Genomic DNA, 23704 nt, shown 5'->3' with positions numbered 1-23704 from the left:
GTACATGCAATATGTTTTGTGGACTTTACTGGACAGAGGTTGCTATCCGATTTTGTAAAAATAGAAAGTGTGGTTGAATTTATTGTGCCACTGTGTCTTCTTATTGTCTCGGCCTTAGGCCTATATATCACAGTGGCAAGGCATATGAACTAACAGGTTATAGAGCAAACAACGCAATTATCACAACAAGTAGGTTGCAATATGGCTTTTTTTTCTGGTTTGGCTTCCCCATTGATTTTACCCACGCACCGCTACTGATTCTCCCTAGTCTGGGAGCCAGATATTATTTTGCTTTAGCCAACTCTTTCACCGCTGTCATACCAAACATGTTTTATCATAGCAGTCATCATTGGCTGAAGCAGTAAGACTGAAAGACTGACATCCATGCAATGTCCACGATTCTTTACTCCTGCCTAGTGCCTATACACTTAACAATGGGGTTTTTCTCTTTCAGTCCTACAGCCTCCTGTTCATTTGCCAGGAGGTACAACCTCATTCACAACAGGGCCCAGAATAAATTCTGTTTACACACCAAGATTCTCAATTTACACAGACAATGCAGACACAGTCCGACGCCATCACAGCTCTGTGTGTCTGCGCAGATTAGTTTTAGTCTGGCTAGTTTGGCGAGACATCATTATACTTTCAAAACAAGGAGGTAATTCTGGCTGCGACAGAAAGGGAGAAAGAAAGAAACAAAGATAGTCAGGTAGTCCAGTAGATCCTACAATTGTATGATTCATCCATGTTTTTATTTTGCAGGTCGAGACCAATCCTCCATTGCTTTAGCAAACACGTGACACTTCAATTTAGAAACACAACATGGGGATAACCATACCATTAGAATAAGTTATCATTGTAATTATATGGTAGTAACAGAACAAGACATGGAGACATCCTATTGGCTAAAGTCGCCGTGTTGATTTGCTAGTCGTCCAATCAGCTGCCAGAACTCCAGGAAGGTGAGCTCTCCGTCGTTGTTCTCATCAATTGAGTCCATGAGTCGGTCGATGACAGCTGGGTCACCAGCGTTCTACAGGGGGGCGATAAGGGCCGTCAGAATCACTAATTAAGAGGCTTCCTTTCCTCGTCTCCTCAGATTCAGAACCACACTGACTGATCTGATTATACTTGTCAGAATAAAGCCGTGAGAGGAGAAGAAACCTTTCTAAAATCTGAGGTCATGAGAAGGGAATAAGGAAATTAAGCTATTTGCTGGGTGTCACTATTTGGCCATTCTAGAAAGGATGTTGGTACAGCACTTTACAAGTACAAATGCAAATGTTGTCTATTCTAGCATGGCCATACTGATATACCACAGGAGGCAGAGGTTGGCAGGACAAGAGGCATCTGTGCTGTTTATGTCCCCATCTAGAGGAAATTAAGTGTACCACAAACTGACATTGTGGCCCACCAACCCCGCTCCTGGAAAGCCAAAGGGTGTACGCTTTTGTTACAGCCCAGCACTAATCATCAAGCTGAATCAGTTGTATTATAGCTGGACTGGAATAAAAGCCTGCACACCAGGGCAGGGGATGGTGATCACTGGTTATTATAGTATTACTCAAACGTTACCACAGTATAATTAACATGTAATTACCTTAACGAAGTTGGGGAGTTGTGCTTTGACCAGGCTCTGGAACTCATCTCTGCTCAGGGTGTCTGAGGATCCATCACTTCCAGAAAACGCCTTGAACTGGGACACCAGTACACCAATGGCTGCCTCCATCACTGACAGAGAGAGAGAGAGGAACGATCTGAGAGACAAGGCAAGAAGGGCCTTCTATGCCATCAAAAGGAACATACAATTTGACATACCAATTAGGATCTGGCTTAAAATACTTGAATCAGTTATAGAACCCATTGCCCTTTGTGGTTCTGAGGTCTGGGGTCCACTCACCAACCAAGAATTCACAAAATGGGACAAACACCAAATTGAGACTGCATGCAGAATTCTGCAAAAACATCCTCCGTGTACAACGTAAAACACCAAATAATGCATGCAGAGCAGAATTAGGCCAATACCCGCTAATTATCAAAATCCAGAAAAGAGCCGTTAAATTCTATAACCACTTAAAAGGAAGCGATTCCCAAACCTTCCATAACAAAGCCATCACCTACAGAAAGATGAACTTGGAGAAGAGTCCCCTAAGTAAGCTTGTCCTGGGGCTCTGTTCACAAACACAAACAGACCCCACACAGCCCCAGGACAACAACAACAACAACAACACAATTAGACCCAACCAAATCATGAGAAAACAAAAAGAGAATTACTTGACACATTGGAAAGAACAAACAAAAAATCAGAGCAAACTAGAATGCTATTTGGGCCTAAACAGAGAGTACACAGTGGCAGAATACCTGACCACTGTGACTGACCCAAACTTAAGGAAAGCTTTGACTATGTACAGACTCAGTGAGCATAGCCTTGCTATTGAGAAAGGCCGCCGTAGGCAGACCTGGCTCTCAAGAGAAGACAGGCTATGTGCACACTGCCCACAAAATGAGGTGGAAACTGAGCTGCACTTCCTAACCTCCTGCCAAATGTATGACCATATTAGAGACACATATTTCCCTCAGATTACAGCGATCCACAAAGAATTCGAAAACAAACCCAATTTTGATAAACTCCCTTATCTACTGGGTGAAAAACCACAGTGTGCCATCACAGCTGCAAGATTTGTGACCTGTTGCCACAAGAAAAGGGCAACCAGTGAAGAACAAACACCATTGTAAATACAACCCATATTTATGTTTATTTATTTTCCCATTTGTACTTTAACTATTTGCACATTGTTACAACACTGTATATATACATAATATGACATTTGAAATGTCTTTATTCTTTTGAAACTTCTGAGTGTAATGTTTACTGTTAATATGTATTGTTTATTTCACTTTTGTTTACTATCTACTTCACTTTTTGAGAGAGAGAGAGAGAGAGAGAGAGAGGGAGAGGGAGAGGGAGAGGGAGAGGGAGAGAGAGGGGAAGAACGAATGGAGAAGAGGCAGAGTTCTGATGGGACAAAACAGAATACAAGACAGTCACAGTGGAGAGGTTATTGAACTGAAAAATCGTATAAATGCGTAGATAAAATACTACAGACCAAGTCACGTCAAAGACAGCATTGACAAAAAACAGCAAGTGTTACAGAGGAGGGGAGAAAACGATTGAATGGAAAGGACAGGACAGGAGATAGAAACATTAGACAGAGAAGGAGTTAAACGATAGAAGATGTATATTCAGTTTATAGATAAATATGGAGGTAGATTAGAAGTATTAACTCACCTGGACACTGCTGCCAGTGGCTAAGGTGGTGAGTGTGTTGAGGTGGTGCGTGTGAAGGTAAGCTTTTCCCCCCTCTCTCTCTCCCTCTCTTATACTCCCCTCCTCTTCATAAAATCAACCCCCGTCCCGTCCCCCCGTCCCCGTCCCCGTCCCCGTCCCAATCATCTCTTGTAAATGTTTCTCCTGTCATTGCGTCCATTCCGTCCACTTCAAGGTTAAGGTGTCTGTAATAGTGTAAGCTAAATTACCCCACACTGACCACTGGTTTCTTTCCATGACGTGATTATTGCATTTATACAACACTGAAAAGCACTCACCTTCAGAAAGGAAACCCCACGTGTTCATTTAACCATTTATTCGAAAAGATTAGAATACGTTAGTCTTGGCATTAGGCTCAGCTCCTTCGGGGTAGCTCACTGCCAGAGCATGCATAATGTTAAGCTAATAATAATTACAGGCAGAGAGCAAGGTGTGCTATACCAATCCTCCTGCAGGAAGGAAACACAGAACCTAACAGGTGGAGGCTGTGGTGGCTGGTGGGAAATCAGGAAACAGACATGTTACAGCAACAGTACTGTATGTCACCAAGAACACCAGCACATAGCTTACGTGCAGCAGCCATTATAGAAGTGTGTGCAGAACCTGGTGGACTAAATAGACCCCCATATTAACGTAGAGCGATGATCTAATTGGTGCAATATCAGCTGATGCAACACTCGGGTTTGCTGTCTGAACCGGCTTGATTTATCCACCACCACCACTATATGAATGCAAAAAGTCGCTATGCTTATGCTAAAACCTCTCAGAACAGCCCTTCTGGTTTACTTAGCCTTGGGCGGGACAAATCAACTTTATCATCTGCAGAAAATGAGGGATTGTGTATTGCATGTTTCGCCCTTTGGCTTGAAATTAGGATATTCTATTGGTTTGAGTCTGTCTTGATAAAAATCTAACATCAGTGTTATAAAGTCAGTTTCATTGTGAGTGTAGTTATGTGAGTCTCTCAATCTGACCAGAGTCAATGGGTAGCAAATTATTCGCACCCTCTGGCATGAGTGGCATCTCCTCTCCTAGTCAAACTATAGCTGACATTAACCTCAAAACTAATGAGACACAGAGGAGTCTGAATCCAACTCTACTGAGTGAGGGGTCTGATGTGACATCATTCAGGTATAGATTCATGCTCACACACTCACAGGAAATGCACAAACTAATTCCATTGCAGTTGAATGTCAGTTTAATAACTGAGCAAACACAGCAATGAGGATATGACTACAAAAACATGAATCTCCAACACTGCTCTATTATCTTTTACATTTGAAAATGAAGCACACACACACGGCTTTGTCTAAAGGTTTAGACTATTCCAAATCTTAAAAAGACACATCACCCATTTATTCATGCAAAGCTGTAGAAATGCATCATATGTAACTCTGTGTTGTTGTTTTTATCGCACTGCTTTACTTTATCTTGGCCAGGTCGCAGTTGTAAATGAGAACTTGTTCTCAACTGGCTTACCTGGTTAAATAAAGGTTAAATAAAAAATAAATAAAAAAGATTAGTCAGCAGCTATCACACAGACCAGAATGGCTTATTAACCCTCATCTCTCAGCCTGTAACAATGGATGTCTCTAGTGATGACAGGACACTGTCCTTCTGCTGCAGTGGGTTAGAACGAACAGGCCCTGGCACTTACTGAGGAGAGGGCAGGTAGAGAGCCATACACCACATTCAAACACAGACACACAGACAAGCACTCTTGCAAGCACACACACACACACACACCAACACATCAACACAACTCCATATTTTAATCAGTAAAGTTGAGACAGCAGTCGTAAACTTCCGTCTCTCAGAGTCGTTACTCTGCTTCAGATGGGATAAGTGTCCCACTATAAAGCTACTGTAAAATCACACTGCATCAATGAGTTACAGAGTGGAAAATGTATTAAAACAAATGGTAATATACTGAAAACAATATCTAACCAATTGAAATGTGTTCTTTCCCTGGGAGAATGTTTAGCATATGAATGTTGTCTTTGTGCTCAAATACACACAGCACAGAAAGAAGAACAGTTAGTTGAACAATCAGTGAATGAAAGAAAGCAGATGAAGGAAAGGTAGCCTAGCAGTTAAGAGCATTGGGCCAGTAACCCAAAGGTCGCTGGTTCGAATCCCAGAGCCGACTAAGTGAAAAATATGTTGATGTGCCCTTGAGCAAGGTACTTAACCCTAATTGCTCCTGTAAGTGGCTCTGGATAAGAGCGTCTGATAAATGACTAAACTGTCAAATGAAAAGTGGCAAAGAAAGCAAGGTCAAAATAAGGGAACGTTATTATGCAAAAACATGAAGTCCGGAAAGGAATCCCTTGACGTCACCCTTATCTGAGATCAGTAGCTAACACTCTATATCTCTAAACGTAGAACACCGCCGGGAACATGCAGATGACTTCAGGATGCTTCCGGAGGATCATGCTGCAAAATGAACATACAGTATGTTATATGCTGTAACAGTACTAGGGTCAGGTTGACCTGCTGTGTAACTGAGTTATGAAGTTACTCATTATAGTGTAGTGGTTACACTTCAGATGGAAATAGATACTCTAGGTGTATATTCTAGACTAGAAAGGTTACTTTCATGAGAACAGCAGGAGAAATGGTGCAATGTCTGATCTGACCCCTTCTCTCACAAGTTCGTCTGTGTCTCTCTCTGCGATGTTTCGTCGGAAACGCTCCCAGAACGTTACCCTCTCGTCCTCATCCTGGGGCCAGTCCAGGTAGGTCCGGGTTCTGGCCAGCTTAGCCAGCCTGCAACACAAACACCCAGTACATCATATCACTACTGTTCATATCACTACTGTTCATATCACTACTGTTCATATACAATTTCTTCCATTCCAAGTTCAGTCCATTCAGGAGATGAGTTGGTGTGTGTTACCTGTGGAAAGCGGACAGCTCGAAGGGGGAGATGTGTTCTAGGAAGATGAGGATGAGTCTGTGGCTGTGCTCAGACAACAGTCTTTTGTTGAATGATTATAATCAATATAATGTGTAGTTAACAGCACCCGTTAAGGACCAGAAATCATCAATCATAAATACACGATCCCTAGTAAAAACCTGGTACCTGTTATGTTATCAGCAGATCAGAGCTTTAGTTGGACCTGAATTGTTTTACCTGTGTTTTACGAGAGTTGTTGGCCCAGTCCAGCAGCCAGCCGTTGGAGCAGTCACAGCAGAAGTCGACCTGGTCAAAGACCAGCGTGGAGAGAGACAGCAGGGGGAGGAAGACCCCCTCCAACAGGATCAGAGGACTCTCACTGTACAGCCTCAACACACGTAGAGACACCAGGTCTGTAAACATGGACTGGACGGAGAGAGAGAGAGAGAGAGAGAGAGAGAGAGAGAGAGAGAGAGAGAGAGAGAGAGAGAGCGAGAGAGAGAGAGAGACATTCATGAGAAAGAGACAGAGAGGGAGAGAGAAAGAGAGAGAGAGAGAGAGAGAAAGAGAAAGACACAGTAATGAGAAAGAGAAAAGGAGAGAATGAGAGAGGGAGAGAGAGAGAGAGAAAGAGAGAGATACAGTAATGAGATCAAGAGAGAGGGAGAGAAAGAGACAGATCTGAAGTCAAATGTTTACTGTTTGCTGATGATCTGGTGCTTCTGTCCCCAACCAAGGAGGGCCTACAGCAGCACCTAGCTCTTCTGCACAGATTCTGTCAGACCTGGGCCCTGACAGTAAATCTCAGTAAGACAAAAATAATGGTGTTCCAAAAAAGGTCCAGTTGCCAGGACCACAAATACAAATTCCATCTAAACACCGTTGCCCTATAGCACACAAAAAACTATACCTACCTCGGCCTAAACATCAGCAACACAGGTAACTTCCACAAAGCTGTGAACGATCTGAGAGGCAAGAAGCGCCTTCTACGCCCTCAAAAGGAACATAAAATTAAACATCCCAATTAGTCTGGGGTCCACTCACCAACTAAGAATTCACAAAATGGGACGAACACCAAATTGAGAATCTGCATGCAGAATTCTGCAAAAACATCCTCTGTGTACAACGTAAAACATCAAATAATGCATGTAGAGTAGAATTAGGCCGATACCCGCTAATGATCAAAATCCAGAAAAGAGCTGTTAAATTCAACAACCACCTAAAAGGAAGCGATTCCCAAACCTTCCATAACAAAGCAATCACCTACAGGGAGATTAACCTAGAGAAGAGTTCCCTAAGCAAGCTGGTCCTGGGGCTCTGTTCACAAACACAAACAGACCCCACAGACAGCAACACAATTAGACCCAAACAAATCATGAAAAAACAAAATGATAATTACTTGACACACTGGAAAGAATTTACCATAAAACAGAGAAAACTGGAATGCTATTTGGCCCTAAACAGTGTACACAGTGGCAGAATACCGACCACTGTGACTGACCCAAAATTAAGGAAAGCTTTGACTATGTACAGACTCTGTGAGCATAGCCTTGCTATTAAGAGAGGCCGCCATAGGCAGACCTGGCTCTCAAGAGAAGACAGGCTATGTGCACACTGCACACAGTGTGCCATCACAGGAGCAAGATTTGCGACCTGTTGCCACAAGAAAAGGGGTTGTAAAACCCATATTTATGTTAATTGTTTTTCCCTTTTTTCTTTAACTATTTGCACATCGTTATAACACTGTATATAGCCATAATGTCATTTGAAATGTCTCGATTCCTTTGAAACTTTTGTTAGTGTAATGTTTACTGTTCATTTTTGATTGTTTATTTCACTTTTGTTTATTATCTATTTCACTTCCTTTGCAAATGTAAACATATGTTCCCATGCCAATAAACCCCTTCGAATTGAATTGAGAGCAAGCGAGCGAGTGAGCAAGAGAGAGAGAGATACAGTAATGCGAAAGACAGCATGGGTAGTAACACATGATGCTATCACTAGAAGGATCTAAGGACTCTCAATGTAAAGGTAGAGACACCAGGGCCATTATCAGTACGCATGAAACTAAAAGCGGTTGGGAAAACGATCAATGAATGAATTAATCGATTGATGGACCAATAGCTAGCTAGTACCCTGGTGAGGAAGTTGAGTCGACAGTTGATCAGCACTAGGCTCCTGAGCTCCGTCAGGTTCCTGAAGGTGACACTGGGGTCTGTGTGGTTGGAGAAGTTGAGGTTGGTCAGTTTGAGCCTCTTCAGTTTTCGTAGCTGGTTGTGTAGGGGGTGCCAAACTTCTCAGGGTTGGCTGAGAACTCAAACGACTCAAGGTTGAGGAAGTAGGGGGCCAGGAAAAGGCTGGTGCAGGCAAACGTTGTCCCCTCACCCACCTATTTTCAGAAAATGTGTATTACTTAGATTACAGGAAAATTATGGTAGCTAGCCAGATCAGTGTCTGCTACAGCCAACTCCTTCAACACAACTTTGTTGAGGCATGACAATGACATGAATTGGCGGTAGCAGACACTTATCTGACTAGCTACCAGTATGAGTAATTTTCCTGTACAAGATCTGATCCTTGGCTATAAAGCAGTGTTCTTCAATCCTGGTCCTGTGGAACCACAGCTTGATATAAATTGATCAGGTAAACCAACCCACTGGGCACGGATGTCAGTTCAACGTCTAGTTTTGATTTACATTTGGTTGAGTTGTCAACTATTGTGAATTGAACATGAAATCAACAACAAACGTCACCATGTCATTAGATTTAGGTTAAAAGTTGGGTGAAAAAAATACAAAATGCTCTTAGGTTGATTACCTTTTGCAAATCCAATCAGTTTTCCACATTGATTCAACGTCATCACATAGATTTATTTTGCTTGAAATGATGTGGAAACAATGTTGATTCAATCCGTTTTTGCCCAGTGGGAAGTGTGTTAGTACTGGAGGATGGAGCAATAGCCTGCACACCTTTAGTTTCGCCAGCACCATGGTTGAAGATTACTGCTAGACATCACATTGAGATACAATACAGAGTAAATCATCATCCTGGCCCACCTTCAGCTCTCGGACCATGGGGAACATGTTGTTGACACAGTCAGAGGACTGGATCATCTTCTCTCTGAGTTCCAGGACCATGGGGACCTCAGGAGCGGGAACATGGCCCACGGTGAGGTAGGTTCCTGGGCCTGTGTCGATGAGGAGGTGCTGGAGCTTGGTGGGGAAGCCCAGGAACAGCATGTTGAGGATGAGCTCGTAGAGCTCCCAGGCTGAGGTCTTGGAGTCGATGCTGTCTACGGAACACCCCATGAGCGATGCCCCCCGAGATCTTGTTCCCTTCCAGGAGGGAAGTCACATCATCAATCATCAATGATTGATTACCATAATAATCTGTTTCCCCTCCAAACCTATAGCACTTAGCACATCAACATAATAAAAATATCCCGATCTGACCTCTAGAGCAGGCAGGCCCTCAAAGTCATCTTCTCCTAGCAGGGAGATTTTGTTGTGGGTGAGGTCGAGGACGCGGAGGAGCGGCATACCCTGGAGAGCCCGGTGGGCCAGCAAGTAGATATGGTTCCTACTCAGATCCAAGTGCTCCAGCAGGGGCATGCAGGAGAACTGAGAATGACAAAACATCATACTCTTTGCCATACTGATTTTATATAGCATCATAAAATTATCTCAAGTCAAATACATTTCTCAGCAAAGTTATTGTATCTCACAGTTAGTTCAGTTATAGACAAACAGAAGTGACATAGACTGACTGACCTGATCAGTGGTGATCTCAGTGAGGTGGTTGTCATGGAGAATGAGAGAGGTGAGGTTCCACACCCTCCCTCCCCCTGCAGAGCAGAACGAGGCGTTGGTCAGCTTGGTCAGGACCATCATCAGACCCTGTAACTGACCGGTACCAGTCCAGAACCCTAGCTCCATACCAGACAGATCCTCAGAATTCACAGACAGCTGCCTCAGACCAGGACCACACCTACAGAGTCAGGTTTAGCATATTACAACATTAGCCTGGTTGACAGATCTGTTTCTGTGCTCATTTGTTGTTGCCAATCATGGCAGTTCATTTTTACATTCAAAAGATCATTCGATAGGGGTCCCTGTATTTCAGTTATTAGAGCATGTCGATAGTAACGCTAGAGTAGTGGGTTCCATTCCTGGGACCACCCCTACGTAAAATGTATGCACGCATGACTGTAAGTCGCTTTGGTTAAAAGCGTCTCCTAAATGGCATACAGTGAGAGAAAAAAGTATTTGATCTCCTGCTGATTTTGTACGTTTGCCCACTTACAAAGACATGATCAGTCTATAATTTAAATGGTAAGTTTATTTGAAACAGTGAGAGACAGAATAACAACAACAAAATCCCGAAAAACGCATGTCAAAAATGTTATAAATTGATTTGCATTTTAATAAGGGAAATAAGTATTTGACCCCTCTGCAAAACATGACTTAGTACTTGGTGGCAAAACCCTTGTTGGCAATCACAGAGGTCAGACGTTTCTTGTAGTTGGCCACCAGGTTTGCACACATCTCAGGAGGGATTTTGTCCCACTCCTCTTTGCAGATCTTCTCCCAGTCATTAAGGTTTCGAGGCTGACGTTTGGCAATTCAAACCTTCAGCTCCCTCCACAGATTTTCTATGGGATTAAGGTCTGGAGACTGGCTAGGCCACTCCAGGTCCTTAATGTGCTTCTTCTTGAGCCACTCCTTTGTTGCCTTGGCCGTGTGTTTTGGTTCATTGTCATGCTGGAATACCCATCCACGACCCATTTTCAATGCACTGGCTGAGGGAAGGAGGTTCTCACCCAAGATTTGACGTTACATGGCCACGTCCATCATCCCTTTGATGCAGTGAAGTTGTCCTGTCCCCTTAGCAGAAAAACACCCCCAAAGCATAATGTTTCCACCTCCATGTTTGACGGTGGGGATGGTGTTCTTGGGGTCATAGGCAGCATTCCTCCTCCTCCAAACACGGTGAGTTGAGTTGATGCCAAAGAGCTCGATTTTGGTCTCATCTGACCACAACACTTTCACGCAGTTCTCCTCTGAATCATTCAGATGTTCATTGGCAAACTTCAGACGGCACTGTATATGTTCTTTCTTGAGCAGGGGGACCTTGCGTTCGCTGCAGGATTTCAGTCCTTTACGGCGTGTGTTACCAATTGTTTTCTTGGTGACTATGGTCCCAGCTGCCTTGAGATCATTGACAAGATCCTCCCGTGTAGTTCTGGGCTGATTCTTCACCGTGCTCATGATCATTGCAACTCCACGAGGTGAGATCTTGTATGGAGCCCCAGGCCGAGGGAGATTGACAGTCCTTTTGTGTTTCTTCCATTTGCGAATAGTCGCACCAACTGTTGTCACCTTCTCACCAAGCTGCTTGGCGATGGTCTTGTAGCCCATTCCAGCCTTGTGTAGGTCTACAATCTTGTCCCTGACATCCTTGGAGAGCTCTTTGGTCTTGGCCATGGTGGAGAGTTTGGAATCTGATTGATTGATTGGTCTTTTATACAGGTAACAAGCTGAGATTAGGAGCACTCCCTTTAAGAATGTGCTCCTAATCTCAGCTCGTTACCTGTATAAAAGACACCTGGGAGCCAGTAATCTTTCTGATTGAGAGGGGGTCGAATACTTATTTCCCTCATTAAAATGCAAATCAATTTATAATATTTTTGACATGCGTTTTTCTGGATTTTTTTGTTGTTATTCTGTCTCTCAATGTTCAACTAAACCTACCATTAAAATTATAGACTAATCATTTCTTTGTCAGTGGGCAAACGTACAAAATCAGTAGGGGATCAAATACTTTTTTCCCTCACTGTATATTATTATATTATTATATATTACAACTGCTTGGTTACCAGTCTGTCTATGCTTTATCCAACTCCTTTGAGTCTGATGAGTCAGATCAGGCCACCAGAAAATCATAGACTAGACCCTGGGTACTCAACTCTTCCCCTTCGAGGTCCGGAGCATGCTGGTTTTCTGTTCTACCTGATAATGAATTGCACCCACCTGGTGTCCCAGGTCTAAATCAGTTCCTGATTAGAGGGGAACAATGTACAAATGCAGTGGAACCGGCTTCGAGGTCCAGAGTTGAGTTTGAGGGGACTAGACCATTCTAAAGCGACTCACCTCTTCATGACCTCTGCAGTAAAGGCTGTGATCAGGGCCATGTGCAGATCCAAGGACTCCACTCCATGTTTTACCACCAGCGTACACAGGTCAGACAGGCTGGGGGTGAACTGTCTCGGGGCGTAACTGGACAGGTAGAGCTTGTTAACCCTCCCCATGCCAGACCCCCACAGCTGGCCCACCCAGACATCCACCATAGACAGGGACAGACTGGACAGGTTCTGGAACACTGCCAGAGACTTCGGCTCTACCCTCCGCACCGGGTTTCCACTCCGATCCAGGATCCGGATCCTGGACAGGAGCGCCGTGGGCCACGGATTGGATCCAGAGCAACCCCTGTTCTGGATGGAGCTGACCTTGCTGTTGGGCAGCTCCAGGGTCTCTAGTTTCTCCATCCCAGGGGAGAGGAGACAGACCAGTTCCCCCAGGTCTCTCACTCCAGCCCGGCCCACCCTAAGCCTCCTCACCCCTACCAGGGAATCCAGCAGAGCAGGGGGGGCCAGGGCCAGACTCATCCCAGCCAGGGTGAGCTCCTCCAGGCTAGACAGGCCCTGGAACACCCCTGGCTCCAGAGTGACGTTCACTCCACCCCAGGTGGTGGAGACGAGGAGGTGGAGGAACCTTAGTTTGGGCAGACCAGCGAAGGCCCCTGAGGTCACCTGTGAAAGAAGGGGAGGATTAAAAGGATGGTCTGAATCAATGCATGACAGTGTGGTATCTGAGGAATTTATGACTTTGCTAACGTTTTCAAATGGTATCTTGGAGGATGTTGATTCAGCTTAGGGAAGCATCTGGGGAGCAGTTTTATGGGGGCACCCCATAGAACAGAGGAAGTCTGTTGTGTGGAGACAGGTGATTGGTCTGTATGGGAAACCACCCATATCATGGTAAAGATTATAAATACTTGGTTGAGACAAAGGTGGTCAGAACAAACATATTATTTTGGGTCGCTGTTCTCCAGATGCCTGCAGACGTCTGTAATCTTATGCTGAAATCTTGTGATATAAATAAACCTTTATAATCAAAGTACAGTGTAAGCGGACTCCTTGGTCTCACAGCAAAGATTAGCATTATTCTTTATAAACAACAGAAATGGCGGCGAGGAACGTTTGGGACGTGATGCGTTTCTCCAGTGTTCCGTTCATGTGCGGCGAAGTGACTCCCGCCCAAGACGCCGGCTCATAAGGTGGGATTTCTCACAATTTTGTGCGCTGCTTGGTTCGCTGGCTTATGGGTGTGTGCGCTGGAGAAATGTACCGTTTAAAATACTTATGTGTGCAGATTTTGCTGTTATTTGCTGTGGGATAGGAGTCCGTTCTAAAATTCTAAATTTGTTTGCAACGCAAACAGGGGGGGGAGTGTCTATAACTATTGAATAATATAATGAAGGAATAAGGCCAGGGTAAATGTATACAAATTAGACCATTGTGAATCTATGGAAGCCCTCTAAGGAGGCAATCATTAGGATGGGCCGAAAATCCTAAAAACACGTTAGGTGTATTTAGGTGAGTCCAGGGGACTTGAGGCTGTGGTATATATATTCGGTTGCAAGTTACCTCTCAACATGTGGTTGACGAATTATATGTTTGATGTGACCGCTCATTGGATGTCCGCGGAACTCGTGGTAGCAGAAATTTAGAGACAAAGGAATTATACAGCGCAATGGAGGTAACATGCTACATGCTACATGCTACCTTAGGGGTCCATAGGAATGGAATAAGCCTCTTAAACTGTGTATGTGTGTATATGTGTGTAGAATAGAGTAGGATTTGTGTTCTATGGTTTGTGAGCTCTGTTAAGTGTTATTGTTTGTCTATGGGGGGTAAAAGAACGGAGGTACAGCGGGACTGTTAACTTTCTGTTTGGCTTGGAGAGAGCTGGGAGAGAGCTCCATCCACTCTGAAATCGTATTGGTGAATGTACTACGCATGCGTGTGATTTTATGACTTTAGAGTTACGTAGGGAAAATATGCCACTCCCCTGCCTGCACTGAGCTGCTGGGAGACGCAGACAAAGAGAGAGAAGATTTAGACACTAATAGTGTATTCTGGTTGTTAAATCGGCTGTTGTTTAAAGATTAAACTGTTTTCTTGAGACCTATCGAATTGATAAACTAGAGATATGTTGACGGATTAAAAATAAATAACATAAATGTTATTGAGCTATTTATACTATTCCTGAGTTAAGTTGTTTGCTTATTTCTTAGAGCGAATGTGAATGGAGGAGTATCGAATGGTTGAAATAACTCAGTGTGTGCATAAAATACTACATTCTTGTCTGTCCTTTGTTATTCTGTCATATGAGAGACGAGAGGGAGGAGACAGAGAGAGAGCGGAAGTGCTGACGTGTACATCACGCGACAGGGTGTGCTGCGACAGGGTGTGCTGCAACGGATCCAGTCAAACTAAGGCCAGTACTGTTCTATTTACAAAACTTACCTTCCCATACAGGATATTTTGTGTGCCTAGCATATTTGATGTTGTGACAATTTGACAGGGACTTGGCAACATACTGATCAATTGATGTGATTGCATATTGGAGTTTTTGTGAATAAGTTGGTTTGATTAGAGTTGTGTTGGGAATCGAGTACTGACATTATTCTGTAAAATTAAGGTAATTGGGTGCTTATTAAGCAATTAGTTTGTGAGTACTGTAGTGTTGCTGGATTGTAGGTCTTTCTTTTTTGGATTGCTCTGAAGTTGACTACTTTCCTTTACTTTTCCTAATCGGATGTGGTAAGATTGCCACTAATTAATAAATTGGTTAAAAAAATAAATAAAAATATATTTTTTTTTTTAATTATACATTAATTGATTGATTAATTGTTTAATTAAATTAAAAAAACAAAAATAATTTTTTTTTATTTTTTTTATTTTTTATTAATAATTAAAGGGAGGAAACTATAAGTTATATAGTCTAAAATAATAAAATAATTCACAATAAAGGAATATAAAAGAGTTTTTACAATGGGGAAAAAGGACATCAAAACTATGAAAGTAATTACTCCTGTTGATGTAGTGCAAAATAGTAATCCTCTAGTTAATGGTATTGCAAGGTTATCTGGAAAAGGGAATAAACGTTGGCCTGACATTGAACAACCATGGCCAGTGGAAGGGACTCTTAACCCTGACGTCATCAACACAATGAAAGTGCTTCTGTCAATACATAAGGCAGATCAAAAGAAAGGGAAAAAAAGGGAACAACGTAAAGAAAATAGACAAAGAGAGCTGGGTGTTCTTAAGCTGTTTGAAAATGAAGGACAAAAACTGATAAAAGATACCAACGATAAAAGAAACAAAGGTATAGAGAAAATTGTAAAAGCAGTGAAGGTGACAGAAAAACTAATGACAGAAGTCAGTACACCTTTCTCACATACAGATTCAGCAAAAAGACCCCCACCTTATGAGAAAGAAGTAGAGTTTAAGGACGTCTATCCTCAGCTTCCAGTGATCATTCAGGAGGGTGATTATTGCATCAGAGATGAGGATGAACGAATAATAGAGAGATGACAAGCAGAAACGACCATAAAAATTAATCCAAACTCCAAAAGTAGGAAGAAAACGAGATGTCTGGAAACTAAGGGTGGAGTGAGGTTCAGGAGGATGGAACTTGAAGATGATGATGATGATGATCAGAGTGATTCAGAAGAGATCGTGGGTGGATATGACCCTGTGATCAGACAGAGGTTGGCCAGAGTGGAAAGAAGGGGTGATGGATGTTTGAAGAAGAAGAATACAAGATATTCCAGTTCTGATGAAAGCGAAGATGAAGACAGCGATAAAGATTTGGAGATTAAAGGTGCTTCATATTCAAGAGGATTTTATCCTACAATGACTAGCACAGAAGAAATAGAAAGAGATATAGACCGATGCGTATTATGCCTGGATAAAGCGAATAATTTAGAAGAAGTAAGAGAACTGGAACAACAACTCAAGAAGCTGAAGATACAGAAGAAAAAACTGCTGAGAAAAGGATCCCAAGAATTGGAGAAAAAGTATACATTGAGGCCAAGGAAAGAGGGCACCAGTAAGAAGATGATGCCAGTGATCATTCGAGGACAAAACCTAGAATATAAGCCTTTGCAAAATACCGATATGTCAGATATACTTGAGAAGCTGCCTACTCTTCAAGACGGAGCCTATCCTTGGATTTCAAAATTGGAAGAAATTACGGTGGGAACACAGTCAGCCATAGGAGACAATAAGAGACTTTTGGCTAATCTCCTTGGGATTCCAGATATGGAAGAAATATTTCAGAGAGCTGGACTCAATAGATATGTGGGGACTGCAGTGAATGATCCTGAATTGTTGGTCAAGTGAATCGGCTGTGGAGAGCACTGAAAGATACGTTTCCAACAAATGTGCATCCTGACAACATTCTGATTGATCCACTAGGACAACAAGAAAATCCGAGAGCCTATGTGTCAAGAGTCCATCAAGTGTGGAGAAATATTACCGGAAATGATCCAGATGTGAGTCAAATTGAGCAGTCAATTTTGAGAGCTAAACTGCAGATGGGACTGCCCTCACCAGTAAGGAGCAAACTGGCAGAGGTGGTTGGACTTGGAAGCATGACAAAAGGCGTCTATACAGATCATATAGCCCATCAAGTGGATCTGTACAGGAAAAAGGAACACAACCAGAAAGAACAGGACCAAGAAACTCTCAGAAAACTCAATCAAATACAACTGGTGGAGAATAAGAAGGAGAAGAAACAAGCTTTGGTTATGCAGAATCAGTGTGCACCAAATCAACAATCACTGCCACAGCTTCAACCGGACCAGTTCCAACCGCAATTGTACCAGCCACCAATAGCGGTACCAGTTGTTCCATATCCACAGCCAGTTTCTGGACAGACACAGAATTGGAGAGGAAGAGGACGAGAAGGCTTAGAAAGAGGAAGAGGAGGAAGATTTAAGCCATACTTCCAGCAACCCTCAGAAGTGTGTTATAATTGTGGACAGGTTGGTCACTTTGCCCGTGAGTGCAATGGGCCAGGAGGAAACACAGAGGGAATTTCAGAGGAAGATACAGGAGCAAGTGAAGATCATCTGGAGGACAGGTGAACCCTTATAGGGGCAAGGAGCAAGGATTCTAGGGGTGCCCAGAAGATCCGAAAGGGGGGTGTCAGCTGGTAGCATCAGGACCGGAAAAAGATCCAACAATTGAGGTAAAAATAAACAACGGACCATGGGAAGTGATAATGGATAGCGGAAAGGTTTTTATCTGTGTTCAGCCTGAAGAGGTTACACATCTCACTATGTAAAATTAACTAATTAGGATAGGGATTCGAGGGAGTAAAACAGCTGATTCCTCTTATGGAACCAATTGAGCTCTGCTATAAAAATCAGAAAATTACAATACCCATACTGGTATCAGAACATACACCTATTGCATTGTTGGGAAGAGATGCATTGTGTAAGTTGAACTGTACAATAAGATGTACACCAGACGGCTGTCTGGTAGAAGTGCCAAAGGAAAAGCTTTACCAATTGTTGATGATGACAGAGATGGATTTGTCTTTAGTATTCTGGATTGGAAATCTCAGTGAAGATTCTTTAAAGAAGGCTAAGGTTAGGAGAAAGATTACAAAGGAGTAGGGTTTTTGGGAATCATATTTGCTTGAAAAGATTGATTATATCATAGGAAGGAGGACAATCTGTCTGAAAAATAACGTTTACAGGGGGTGACTGTTATTCTTGGTTACATTCCTACACCAAGAGGTGAATAAGATGTCAAATTAAGCTAAAATATGCTCAGTCGTTTGCCAAGTCTGTGTGTAAAGAAGTCATAAGCAGGTGGGGACTACCCGATCACATATCCTAAAATTAGTGGGAAAGGAATTTGTGGATAAATCAGTGAAATTGTTTTTGAAAAGTTAGGAGAAAAGTCAGATTAAAAAGTTAGGAAAACTAGGGTTGAAGGAACTCTAGGACAGTCAGCTCAGCTTCAATGTTAGTAGGAAGAGAGAGAGAACAGTGGTGAAGGGAAATTTAGAGTTCAGTGGGAAGATAGATATGGCAGGAGTTTAGATCTGTTAGGAGCAGTTGCATTGAGAAAGTATGCGTTGTTGAATGATAAGAGAAGAATGAAGATTGAGGGTGATTGCAGTATCTATATTTACAATTCCCAGCAGGAAGATGAAGGTGACTATAAATGTATTTTTTTTATAATCAACAGGTTGAAAGTGAGGGATTAGAGTTGGGACTGAGAGTTGATGTAGTGACAGAGTTGATGTGGTGATAGATGGAAATACAAGTAAAGAGTTCAAAGCTTTAGGGAGAATGGATGAATCAACAACAATGACATCAACACTTCAGCCTATTATAACAACAGTGAGAAGCAATTCAACTCTTTCAACATTGACAGTTATTAAAGCTATAAATGTATCACATTTGATTACAAGGGAGCCAATCGCTCCAGCACCAATTTTAGAGGAAAAGACTGTCATTAGGGTTAGGATTGGTGGTACAGCTCATCTTCCTTGTAGATGTGAGAGATGGAGTGGGGGTGGTGACGTTCCTCTCACATGGAGAGATAATTATGGAGAAGAAGTGTTGTTATCAGGACCAGAAGTAGAAGCTGTGCCCCCCTAGTCAAAGGAAGTATATTTTGTACAACGATATGAAATGGAAGAGGGTTATGAGTGATTGCTCACTTATTTTGCGTAATGTTACATGGAAAGATCAGGGAGAATATATGTGTACTTATTTAGTGCAAGCATTAAAGTTTGTTCCGGCTAAGAATTATTGGTTAAAAGGCTATGTAACTCGTAAGGTGACGCTTATGATGGAAGATTTGAGGTCTGTTGAAGCTTCCACAGTCACCAAAGGAGTTCAAGAGAAGTATATTACAGTAGCCACTTCAGCAGTAAATAATACACAGAGGATATCTGTAAGAGTGTTAATAAATCAACTAAAGCAACTATTTTAATAGCAACTTTGAAATAAATTAATGGTACGACGGCAATAACAAATTTAGGAAATATGACACAGACACCAACAACAACTTTTCTGAAACTAAAGGATGTAGCAAGAGTGACTCAGGAGTTTATTATACGGATGGAGAGTGCTGTCAATGGTAGTAAGGATAGTGTTGAGATAGGAGAGCAGATGGTAGTAGAGAATGATGCAGATTCATCTGAAATAGTGCAGAATACTATCATGGAGGTACAGGATGAGTTCTTTGATTTTAATGGAAGACAAGAAGATACATCTGATCAATACAGCTCGTTAGGGAAGAGAGGAATTTCATAGTCTGGAAGCCTACCATTGGAGGATAAGTCTAGGAGAGAAGTGGGGACTGGGACTTTTTCCATGGTATGGTGTAACATTTTTGGCAGATCACATTGATAATATTACCTATACTTTGCAGGGTTTTGCAAATGAAACGATAAGAGGGTTTAACCTTCTGTCGAATACTCAAAGAAGTCACAGACTGACGCTGTTGAAACATGACATGGCTCTTGACTATATTTTAGCAAAACAAGGTGGCTTATGTTTGGCTATGAATTTGACGGGGGATGATTGTTATACTTTGATCCCAGATAGTTCCGATAATATCACTAGTGTTATAGATGCATTGAAGAATATAAGGGATGCGTTTGGTAGATCTGAAGGAGCTGGATGGTCAGCGAAGGCTTGTTTGCAAGATCAGTTAGGCCCAGTGGGAGCAGTGATAGTTCAGATTTTAGTAGCAGCTCTGATAGCGCTGTGTGTGATGTTTTGCTTTTTGTACTTTGTTACTGACCTTTGCGAAGGCTATGATATTGAGATGGGTTGGAGTTGTGATGCCTGGAGAAAACACTCAGATGCCGTTGTTAACTGTTACTGATCTAGATGAAGATGAACAAGTGGGACTGGATGGAGTATTGATGGATAAATATCCATTTTGATTATCCGATCATTTTTTAAATGTTTTTAAATGTTAGTGTGATTTTAGTATTTTGTTATGAATCAAAGGGGGGAAATGGTATGTGATTCATTTTATATATCATTTTTATATTTTTAGTTGATATTGATGTTTTAATTTGAATGTGTTGTTTTGCAAAAGATACTGTTTGGTCTTTTCTTTTCTTCCAGAAGCATATGGGGGAATATGTAGAGGGGGTTCAAATACTCAAACATGGACAATATGAAGGGACAATATGAATGGACTGGAGGAAGTGGAACAAGGAAGGTGTGGAAATGTTCCGATTCCATCATCAACGATGCATTGGAAGTCGACACTGCTGAGGAGATGAAGTGTAGTGGACTACATTCCAGTGTCTGCAATGATATATAGACATATTTGCATGTGTAATACATAATTTGTGTCATATTCTTTCTGTATTAATTTTTGTAGAATGATATTTGCTGTTATTGGGTACATGTGGGGATCTCAGATGTTTTTGTTTATTTCGTGGATGCTTAGGGATATTGGGTCTAGGCATGGATAGAGAGAATCCACAGGAGGGTCCGATGGGTTGATCAGCCTGAATGTGGACATTTTTGATTGTATTTTGTTTGCTGAGGCTTTCATGTGTATTCAAATTGCATCATAGTTTAAAATGCATTGATAAAGATTTATGAATTGATCTGGAGTACTTAGGTGGTTGCCTGGGGCAGAGGGGCCGTGAGAGGATTTTACTGTCTTGATTGATTGATGGATATTTGGAAAGAAGGCTGCCAGACAGGTTTTTCGCTCTCACACTCCATAAAGATTTGTTCATATTTCATAGAAATGTATTTACACTCCATAGAAAAATTTGTTTTTGGTTTATTGTTAAAGATACTCAATAAGATAAATTGTTATTTGTCATAATCCTATTCTGGGATGGGCTACAGGACAATAGGCAAGCAGCTTGGTGAGAAGGCAACAACTGTTGGCGCAATTATTAGAAAATGGAAGTTCAAGATGACGGTCAATCACCCTCGGTCTGGGGCTCCATGCAAGATCTCACCTCGTGGGGCATCAATGATCATGAGGAAGTTGAGGGATCAGCCCAGAACTACATGGCAGGACCTGGCCAATGAACTGAAGAGAGCTGGGAGCACAGTGTCAAAGAAAACCATTAGTAACACACTACGCCGTCATGGATTAAAATCCTGCAGCGCACGCAAGGTCCCCCTGCTCAAGCCAGCGCATGTCCAGGCCTGTCTGAAGTTTGCCAATGACCATCTGGATGATCCAGAGGAGGAATGGGAGAAGGTAATGTGGTCTGATGAGACAAAAATTTAGCTTTTTGGTCTAAACTCCACTCGCCGTGTTTGGAGGAAGAAGAAGGATGAGTACAACCCCAAGAACACCATCCCAACCGTGAAGCATGGAGGTGGAAACATCATTCTTTGGGGATGCTTTTCTGCAAAGCGGACAGGACGACTGCACCGTATTGAGGGGAGGATGGATGGGGCCATGTATCGCGAGATCTTGGCCAACAACCTCCTTCCCTCAGTAAGAGCATTGAAGATGGGTTGTGGCTGGGTCTTCCAGCATGACAATGACCCGAAACACACAGCCAGGGCAACTAAGGAGTGGCTCCGTAAGAAGCATCTCAAGGTCCTGGAGTGGCCTAGCCAGTCTCCAGACCTGAACCCAATAGAAAATCTTTGGAGGGAGCTGAAAGTCAGTATTGCCCAGCGACAGCCCCGAAACCTGAAGGATCTGGAGAAGGTCTGTATGGAGGAGTGGGCCAAAATCCCTGCTGCAGTATGTGCAAACCTGGTCAAGACCTACAGGAAACGTATGATCTCTGTAATTGCAAACAAAGGTTTCTGTACCAAATATTAAGTTCTGCTTTTCTGATGTATCAAATACTTATGTCATGCAATAAAATGCAAATTAATTACTTTAAAATCATACAATGTGATTTTCTGGATTTTTGTTTTAGATTCCGTCTCTCACAGTTGAAGTGTACCTATGATAAAAATTACAGACCTCTACATGCTTTGTAAGTAGGAAAACCTGCAAAATCGGCATTGTATCAAATACTTGTTCTCCCCACTGTATATGGTTTTTATTTTTTTATTTTCTACATTGTAGAATAATAGTGAAGACATCAAAACTATGAAATAACACATATGGAATCATGTAGTAACCCAAAAAGTGTTAAATAAATCAAAATATATTTTTATATTTGAGATTCTTCAAAGTAGCCACCCTTTGCCTTGATGACAGCTTTGCACACTCTTGGCATTCTCTCAACCAGCTTCATGAGGTAACCCCCTTGAATGCATTTCAATTAACAGGTGTGCCTTCTTAAAAGTTAATTTGTGGAATTTCTTTCCTTCTTAATGCGTTTGAGCCAATCAGTTGTGTTGTGACAAGGTAAAAAAAAGAAAAACCCTTGAATGAGTAGGTGTGTCCAAACTTTGGACTGATACTGTATATATACTGTATAAATAGAGTGTATCTGACTAGAAACTATAGTCTGTATAAGGATGTAATACTGCTGATCTCTTTTCTATTGTCCTGGTCGTGTGTAACCTACCTGAGGTCAGTGATCTCTGTTCGATTGTCCTGGTTGTATGTAACCTACCTGAGGTCAGTGATCTCTGTTCTATTGTCCTGGTTGTATGTAACCTACCTGAGGTCAGTGATCTCTGTTCTATTGTCCTGGTTGTATGTAACCTACCTGAGGTCAGTGATCTCTGTGCACTCAGCGTAGGGTCCCAGGCCAGGCTTAAAGGAACAGTCTAGGACCCCTCCGATATCTTTCTGTACATACATATCCTCCTCATAGCAGTCACAGTGACGCCTGATCACCCCCTCCGCTCTGTCACACACACACAGGAGCAGCAGCATACTCACACTGACACCGGGCCTCCACACCCAAAATACAAACGTCATTCTGGGTGTTATACCTAAATGAAACAGAGAACATTTATTTTACAGTACACTTTTTAGTCAGTGTTTAAATAGAACTACATGGAAAACAGCAATTACATGATACTTATAAAAAATTACCTGATAATTGATGAATACCTAGTAGTGGTTCTCTGTAGCTCAGCTGGTAGAGCACGGCGCTTGTAACGCCAAGGTAGTGGGTTCGATCCCCAGGACCACCCATACACAAAAAAAAAATGTATGCACGCACGACTGTAAGTCGCTTTGGATAAAAGCGTCTGCTAAATGGCATATTATATTATTATTATAAATACCAGCTGAGAGTAAACTATAAGAGTATAAAAGTGAAAAATAGGACAGTCAAAGTGAAATAGGACTGCTCACCTCAGTGTTCTGTTTAAAAAAAAGATGTCTTCCTTTGCCAGACCTCTGTGCTTCTATAGAGAGCTCTGTAATTCTGTTTACAGTACTTCTGTCGACACCCAGACAGCTATAGTGTGGTGCA

General features: G+C 42.2%; 1 protein-coding gene and 1 pseudogene across 1 annotated transcript; both read right to left on the bottom strand.

Moving 5' to 3' along the window:
• Nucleotides 1–730: 730 nt before the first annotated feature.
• LOC121565519 (protein S100-A11-like) lies at nucleotides 731–3360 on the bottom strand. Its single transcript, XM_041876110.2, has 3 exons — nucleotides 3290–3360; nucleotides 1601–1731; nucleotides 731–1033 (listed from the first exon to the last, which is right to left on the bottom strand). The coding sequence occupies exons 2-3, from the start codon at nucleotides 1727–1729 to the stop codon at nucleotides 899–901; spliced, it is 264 nt and encodes an 87-aa protein (XP_041732044.1). The 5' UTR covers nucleotides 1730–1731; nucleotides 3290–3360; the 3' UTR covers nucleotides 731–898.
• Nucleotides 3361–5772: 2412 nt separating this feature from the next.
• LOC121565516 lies at nucleotides 5773–23202 on the bottom strand (annotated as a pseudogene).
• Nucleotides 23203–23704: the final 502 nt, after the last annotated feature.

The sequence above is a fragment of the Coregonus clupeaformis genome, chromosome 17 (assembly GCF_020615455.1).
Source record: "Coregonus clupeaformis isolate EN_2021a chromosome 17, ASM2061545v1, whole genome shotgun sequence".
NCBI classification, from domain to species: domain Eukaryota; kingdom Metazoa; phylum Chordata; class Actinopteri; order Salmoniformes; family Salmonidae; genus Coregonus; species Coregonus clupeaformis.
This window is presented reverse-complemented; position numbering and strand designations above follow the sequence as displayed.

What these genes read in the sequence shown, in the direction of transcription:
- LOC121565519 (XM_041876110.2), bottom strand. Translation starts at nt 1,729, where the DNA reads ATGGAGGCAGCCATTGGTGTACTGGTGTCCCAGTTCAAGGCGTTTTCT. An exon ending in AACTCCCCAACTTCGTTAAG is followed by an intron (nt 1,034 to 1,600) that starts GTAATTACATGT and finishes GCCCCCCTGTAG; the next exon opens with AACGCTGGTGACCCAGCTGT.